At 33.4% G+C, this 8,101-nt stretch overlaps 2 protein-coding genes across 2 annotated transcripts; one reads left to right on the forward strand and one right to left on the reverse strand.

The window, feature by feature from the left end:
• On the forward strand, nucleotides 2,052-3,012 carry LOC107635442. Its single transcript, XM_016338920.2, has one exon. The coding sequence runs from the start codon at nucleotides 2,342-2,344 to the stop codon at nucleotides 2,828-2,830; it is 489 nt and encodes a 162-aa protein (XP_016194406.1). The 5' UTR covers nucleotides 2,052-2,341; the 3' UTR covers nucleotides 2,831-3,012.
• Nucleotides 3,801-7,840, reverse strand: LOC107635432 (probable receptor-like protein kinase At5g18500). The gene is made up of 8 exons (XM_016338910.2): nucleotides 7,327-7,840; nucleotides 6,124-6,773; nucleotides 5,872-5,976; nucleotides 5,414-5,536; nucleotides 5,162-5,332; nucleotides 4,854-4,983; nucleotides 4,444-4,656; nucleotides 3,801-4,318 (listed from the first exon to the last, which is right to left on the reverse strand). The coding sequence occupies exons 2-8, from the start codon at nucleotides 6,753-6,755 to the stop codon at nucleotides 4,193-4,195; spliced, it is 1,500 nt and encodes a 499-aa protein (XP_016194396.1). The 5' UTR covers nucleotides 6,756-6,773; nucleotides 7,327-7,840; the 3' UTR covers nucleotides 3,801-4,192.

An 8,101-nucleotide genomic window follows, 5' to 3' on the forward strand; every position in this document is an offset into this window, starting at 1 on the left:
AAATTATGCTTTAACAAATAGCCATCATAGTATAATATTTAAAAACAGAGAAAGAATTTATGTCGATGAATTATTTCAGAAAATTGTAAAAACAGAAATACCAAAATATAAAGCTATTGAAAACCCAGTTCTATTATTAAAAGAACCGTCAGGAAAATTAGTTTCATCGAATTTTCAAATAAGAGAATCTAAAATTAATAGCCCTTTAAGTCTATCTAAGTTGAAGATTAAAGAAGAAAATTCTGAAATAAAAGAATTAACAAAAAAGGTCGAAAAATTAAATGAAACCCTAAACACTAAATTATGACAATAAATAAAGAAGAAATATATGTAACCTATCAAGACAAGAAACAAGAGCTTTTTGAAAGAGAAAATCGTTTGAATTATTTGCAGTTTTCTGAAATAAATCAAAGAGTATTTGAAGCTCTAAAAATAATCTATGACAAGTTAAAAAGAGAAGTTGAAGAGCTAGAAAAATTAATAGAATCTCTAGAAAATAGTAATGAATCAATGATAGAGTTTGCAAAGATTTTAAAATAAATAATGAAGCATAAGAAGATTGAAAAACCAGAAAATAAAATAAAAAGAAAAAGAGCAGAAAAATTAAAAAGTAAAATAAAAGAGTATAAAAGGGAATTAAATGACCTTCAGATCAAAATTGATGACCTTATAATAAAAAGGATAGAAATAAGAATAAATATAAACAAGTTGGAATTAAACTTAAAAAATTTATAAATGCCTGGAAAACCATATTATGACTTAAAAGAATTAAAGCTGTTGAAAGAAAAAATGGAAAATGAAGTTGAAAAATTAAGAAGGTATTTAGAAACAACAGAAAGTGTAGAAATAAAAGAAGGTTTTGAGGATTTGAGAAATTATATTGAAGAAAAAGACAAACAGATAAAAAATTTTATATACAATAATCCATGCAAAAAAGAATATTATAAACTAAAACAAGATTGAAAACTATAAAAATGAAATTACATTATACAAGGACTAGTAAAAAAATGGTATCATATTTTAAAAATGATTGCAAATTTGGTATCAGAGCCAAGTTAACGATTAAGGGTAACACTTTCTCCTTAAGCAACACTTTTAGTGATACACTTTTAAACCAAATAAAAACAAAAATCTGTAAATCTGTACCAAAGTGCATCTGTACACTAGATGGACCCTTTAATTAAATGATAATTTATGCCTAGTATTTTATTCAATTATGGGAATGTTTTAAGATACAAGTTATTACCTGGATCGCAATGCGTATTTTCACTATTTTCCATTCGGCTTGAATTTTGAGAGGGAACGGAATGGGAGTGTTGCAATGTACCCATGTATTAAAGCCTTAACGAAATGATTTTCAGCAATTGACTTGTTCAATCTTATGTTTTCTGTTCATGTTTAATGTCGAAGTGCTTCAAATTTATAGAGAAATCCTTAACGCTATCATTTTTATTCAACTCGCATTCAGTAAAGTTGCGGCAGAATATTAAGAACTAGGACGGCCCAAGTTATATGAGGAAATTTTGGCTACTAATTTTGTAGTTTCTAAAATTATTATTTTGTACACCCTATAAAAAAATAGGGGCACATTCATATAAAAAAATTTTCCTATTATTCATCGTAAGAGGTTAAAAGCTACAATACTAATGACGCGCTTAAATGAATCTCTACCCTCAAATGTTGTTTCCAGCACAGTTCTTCCTTGTTAAGGTACAAGATAGCATTATCTTAAATTTATTTTTGTTCAAACTGAGTAAATTTTAAATCTATACCTAACGTCACCACAAAAAGTCAAAGCTATGACAATTACACTTAGCTTAACTACCAATTCCTAACAAAATCCACCTATAAATTCAATAACATGCCATATATAGTATAATATAAACTTCTAAGTTCTAATTAACATTCATATTGTTTGTTTGAACCATAACATTTGATTCCAAAACAATTTTATTTTAACGTTTCTGTATAACTTATTAATAGTGATAAAATACGAATTTGATTACTTCTATATAACATAAGCATGAACTTAGTTTAATTAAGCAATCTAATGTGGCCAAGCAATGGTAGCTTCATATATATGTGGACAAAGCAAAAACCTACCAAACAATAAATTGTAGTCCTAATTGGTTGAACAACTGCATTTAGAAACAGACCAATCTGTTCAACTTCCAAGAAGAAGCAACTTCCTTATTAGTTTCTTCCCCATTAGACCTTGTTTATGTAGTACACCTTGTTTGTATATATAATTCAATGGTGTTTTGTTATTGTTATTATGTTCCTTAATTTGATATTAATTACCTTAGCTTATAGAAGAATTTAACAATTTTATTTGAGAAAAATGGCTACTAGCAGCATCATCTCAACAATGAAGGATCATGAAGGAGTAGAGATAGTTTATGGCATGGAAGAGTGTCATCGCCACTCGATCGAGCTCTTGGAAGAGCTTGGTTTCCCAAAGGGTGTTCTTCCATTGAAGGACCTTGTGGAGTGTGGCAGAGTCAAGGAAACAGGTTTCGTGTGGATGAAGCTAAAGGCGCCATACGAGCATTACTTTGAGAAGACAAACACAAAGGTGAGCTATGCTGCCGAGGTGACCGGATATGTTGAGAAGCTAAAGATGAAGAAGATGAGTGGGATCAAGAGCAAGCAGATGATGATTTGGGTGCCAATATCTGAGATGAGCATGGAGGATCCTAAAGGGAAGAAGATTACATTTAAGACTCCTATGGGGATAGGAAGGTCTTTTCCTGTTACTTCTTTCATGACTCAAGAGGAAGAGGAGAAGTACCTCCTTGAGTTGAAGGAGAATCAGATTAAAGAAATATAATTGAACTAGCTTGAATTATATGTCATGTTCATGATGATTTATGAATAATTGGCAACTAGATTATGTTGTGGTCTGTTTTTTGTTTGAACTGTTGGATGTGGCATTTACTTATTTCTTGTATAATATATACTTTGTTACAGAAACAAAAGATAAAAAATAAATAAAAAATCAATGTTTTATGATTTCAAATTTACCAAATGCTAGTATTGATTTGGTTATTGTCTGGGGTGTTATGATCAAGTGTTTGATATTATTAGCAACAAAATTGACATGTTTTCATGGAGTAAATACTCAAATTGGTCTTGCAAATTACACTTGCGTTTCAATCTATTCCTCAAAATTTCAATTTACTCATTTTGGTCCTCCAACTTAGCATTCGTGACTCACATTAGTCTTTCAATCTATTCCTCAAAATTTCGATTTACTCATTTTGGTCCTCCAACTTAGCATTCGTGACTCATATTAGTCCTAATCTTGTTTTCGTCACATAAACTGTTAACGTGTTGAGATGGTTTGACCACTGTCACGTTGAACTTCTTACGATGTGTCAATTAAATCTTTTTACCTCACTTTTCTCCTTACAAAAGCCTTTAAAATCCTAATCTTACTTCCACTTAATAAGGTGCCTATTAAAGAAACTAACAATGGACTTATTCATTCAAGAACTTTGCCAAGAAGACTATTTATGCAATATAAAATTTAGTAGAATCATGTGAAAAAGCCTGAACTGTTGCCGTTGTCATTATTATAGGTTCTATGAACAGTTGAGATTTTACTTTATGTTAACACCTAACATTTTATATTATTAGTCATTATAGTCATTGCTTAGCAACCGCATTTTCAGTGATTTTGGTGGCTATAATGCTACTTTAGAGGTAGCAGTAGAGGTAGTTCCCACAATAAAACTAATAAAGAGAATGGAAGAGGACAAACTATTGTTCCATAATAACAAAGAAATAACTCACTGCAATTATAGACAATAATAAGCACTTCTTTTTCTGTTTTTGATGATCTTTTTTTCCCTTGTCATTTTACACAATGCAGCAGCAATACTTCCCTTGCTTCAGGGTCCTCATGAGTGACAAAAACAAAGTATAAGGGCAAGAATAACAATGAAACTGTACACAATAGTGCAAGCAGGGATCTGTTTGCTGTCTCTTGTATTTCATACACAACAATCTATATATTCCTAGCATCTACATTTTTTCTGAGCTATAACAACAAAATAAGTATATAAAACCATTTCAGAGTAACATGCTTTGATGGCCAATGTGGTAATCATAAAACTCATAGTATGCTCAAAAGAATGCAAAAATTGACCCTTCATTAGTATTTCTTCCAATTTGTACAGCCTTCCTGGCTTTACTTCCGTTGGTTACTTCTGCCATTTGGCTTGGAATCTGGATTGTCGCTCTTATCTGTATCAGAAGCCTCCTTCTGACCATCCAGCTCCGCGTTTCCGGCCTGATTTTTTCGGCGTCTTCGGTCCTGAAATGTTGATAAACTTCTTTGAGAAAACACCAATTGCAAATCTTAACATGGAATAACCAAGTGATATCAAAGTAGGTGGTTCAGTCATGACTTTCTTCAAATAAAGAATTTAAATGATGTACCTCTCTAGGTACGGGATATTCCTCTGATTCAAGCATTCGGACAACTTGACTCATTTTCGGTCTTTTCTCAGAATCTGGATCAACACACCTCAACGCAGTCAAAAGGACCCTTTTCAGGGCACTTGTCGATGGCCTGGTCTCAATGTTGGGATCCACCACCTCCTCTGCTCGCCTGTTGCCTACCATCATCTTGAGCCAGTCAACAAGATTTACCTACAAAGTCCAATGATTTTAAGTTGAATAGCAAAAGTTGTCGAGTACTTAGGGAAATTTCGATGGTTATTTTTCATATTTAGAGTTCAAGTGAAGCTATGCATTGACGAAGATAATGTAAGTTTCTTAACTCTCATATGATGCTACCACAAAAAAATAAAAAACAAAAAGAAACATGATATGCATGCACGACTCACCTCAGCTGCTGGTCGGCTATAATCCACTGGGTCTCTTCCAGTTATTGCTTCGAGGAGCAATACCCCGAAGCTATAAACATCACTCTTCTCATTCAATAAGCCAGAATTGGCATATTCAGGAGCTACATATCTGAAAAATGCAAATCAGGCATAAAATGGAGGAAAATATGTTAGTCAACAATAACCTAAAAGATTAAGTTCATTCACAATTTGTAATGTACAACATAAAAAGGTACAAATGGGAAATGAGAAGGAAATTTACTTTTGAAACATAAAACAAGTCCTAAATTGTTAGAGAAACATCTTACCCGAAAGTTCCCATTACTCGAGTTGTAATATGACTTTTTCCAGCACCAAGTAACTTAGCCAGCCCAAAGTCGGATATTTTGGCATTGAAATCATCATCAATTAAAATATTGCTTGACTTAATATCTCGATGTACTACTTTTGGTTCGATTGCCTCGTGCAAGTAAGCCAACCTGCAATATGATCAAGATCCATAAGTCGAAAGAAAGACCCAGATCAAGTAGTGAATGTTTTTTATGTCTAAAAGAGCATACGCTTTAGCTGTTCCAAGAAGAATTTTAATCCGAGCATCCCAAGTGAGAAAACCATACTGCCGCATGGCTCCATGAAGCCATTGCTCTAAATTGCCGTTGTTAACATACTCATAAACTAACAACCTGAAATTCGCAGAGAAGCACTAAGGGTTAAAATAGAAATGTTCCCATATGCAGCTTCATTTTCAACCATGAATGCCGTTTACCAAGAAATTTCATGCAACAAAATGTTCCAGTAATTAATAGAAGTATTAAATATTCATTTTTTATGGTCAGATCCATATAAAAGCAGCCATCAAAAGTCAAACACAAATGGATACAAGTTAAAAAAAAGATAATAATAATTATGCAGTTACCATTTTGTAATGACTCATTTATCTCCATATAATAATGATAATAACAAAAGTGGAGATCTTGATGTTTAATTAAATGGAATGCAGAACAAAACAATTTGATACCTGTGAGTGCCTTCAATGCAATAACCTAGAAGTCTGACTAAGTTCTTGTGCCGCACATGACCAATAGCCTCAACTTCCACCCTAAATTCCTTCTCGGCTTGTCCTCTGCATCAGGTGAGACGATAGTGTTAGTTAAACTAGCTGCATACACACATCCTAGTAAAACAAGACAAGAAAGATTCCATAAAACCAATTTTGAAATTGAACATACAAATAGCCAAAAAAACTGATAATCTAATTCAAAAATCTTACAGATTATTGAGGAGCTTCTTAACAGCCACAGGACTCCCATTGATTAACTTGCCTTGATAAACAACTCCATATCCCCCTTCACCGATAACATTGTCTTTCGAAAACCTGTTCGTTGCAACTTCTAGGTCCCTTAATGTAAACCAGTGCCCCCAGCCAAGGTGAGAGAACTCAGGCAGACCAGATAAAGGTGAAGCTGAAGAAATTCTATAAGCAGAAACAGACTTGGCTCCGCTTTCTTCTCCTGATTGGGAACCACCTGTGTCTTTCTCGGCATGGATAAATGAACCTGAGTGACTGCTATTATCCCCATTCTTTGTTTGGATCAATACCTTTTCAGAGTCCCTGTCACTAAATTTGTCATACAGACTCATAAAAGCACCACTTTGGGGTTGATTATTTGCCGAAGCTTGATCAACTCTAATCTCTTTGATCTCATCCGAAACAGATAACATGCGACTAAGGGGAATCATTCCATTGACTCTTCTGGATTTCTTTCTTGATGTGAGACATATCGATAGCACTACGAGAATGATTACAATGAACAACCCAACTAGTATCCCCATTAGTTCCCATGCCTTCAAACCAAAAACAAACGTTTTCTTGGACAGCCCTGAACTCAGATCAGATGCCATTTATTGTTGCCAATATATCTGTAGAACCCAGTGTTAAATATAAGAATGCACTTCAATGCAAATAACCAAACCAAGCATTAACATCTTATGGTACTGAGTTCCTCACAAGTCACACCATACATGGAAACATGTTCAAAAAAGAAAATCACACATCTAAATTGTTTAACACCTTTTCCACATGGAAATAGATGGAAAAGGTCCGTTCCTCTTACTGAATATTTGACTCGGTACGTGTAAAAATCAAGCAAATATGAACCAGAACAGTGTAAAAAATTAAAATGCAGCTCTATTGCTTCAAAAGTTTTTTGAAAATATAAATCTTTAAGAGGCCAAAAGAGCATTAAAAAATGTTTAAAATCATATTTGAAAACCGAATTCAGGAGGAAATCTAACACTATTAAGTTTCTATCAGGAAAAATGAGGTCAAAAATAAAAGTTCAAATTTGTTATTAAAAAAAAGAAACAAATGATTAAGGCAGAGTCATGTGTTAACATCTCTGAGATTTTTCCAGCAACTAAGCAGAGAATCAAAAAGAAAAATGGCATATAAGCGAGAGGAGAAAGTGAATACCTTTCCAGAACCCAATTACTGAAATCCTTCACAGAATTCTCAAAAAAGCTAGAATACTAGATCTCTTGTGCACCCAAAAATACCCTCTTGGATATGAACCCGTTGGCACATTCCCATCTCAACCCCATTACTCAAAATGTGACTTTGAATTCTGGGTTCTCTCAATTGTGCAAATGGGTCTCAGCTTCCAACCTCAAAAATGGAGCTTTTTCAATTCTAAGAGCAGCACCATTGCCCCCTCCCTCCTCACACAAAAAGATGAACCCTTTTTAGCCTTTTTGTGAAGTTGTTGTTGGAGGGAATTGGAGAGCACAAGAGGCACATGAAATTCTGAGAATGAAGAGGGAAATTGGTGTTGGTGGGGTTAATAACAAGGCATGGAATTATCAGTGGTAGGTGATGGGAAGTGACATGAGAAGAAGCGAAAGGAATGAATGAATCACTCCCTCACATTACATTACAGTAAAAAATAAGCATCAAAAATCCAAACTTTCTTTGCTGTTTCTTCAAATTTCTTCCCTCCCCCACACACCACCCTTTTTAATCTCTTTCAATTTTCCCTGCATGTTTTCTTTCCTTTTTCTATTTTTTTTTTTAAGAAAAAGAAAAGAAATTATTAATTAAATAAAATAAAATTCCAATTCCAATTCTTTTTATATTCCCATGATTATTTGTGCAGACTGTGACAGATAAACAGATGCTTAAGACTTAAATGGTAGTATTTGACATTAATAATAAATACATCAGTACAATAATATACAATTGTGGAAATGGA

This window comes from Arachis ipaensis, chromosome B01 (assembly GCF_000816755.2).
Source record: "Arachis ipaensis cultivar K30076 chromosome B01, Araip1.1, whole genome shotgun sequence".
Classification (NCBI taxonomy): domain Eukaryota; kingdom Viridiplantae; phylum Streptophyta; class Magnoliopsida; order Fabales; family Fabaceae; genus Arachis; species Arachis ipaensis.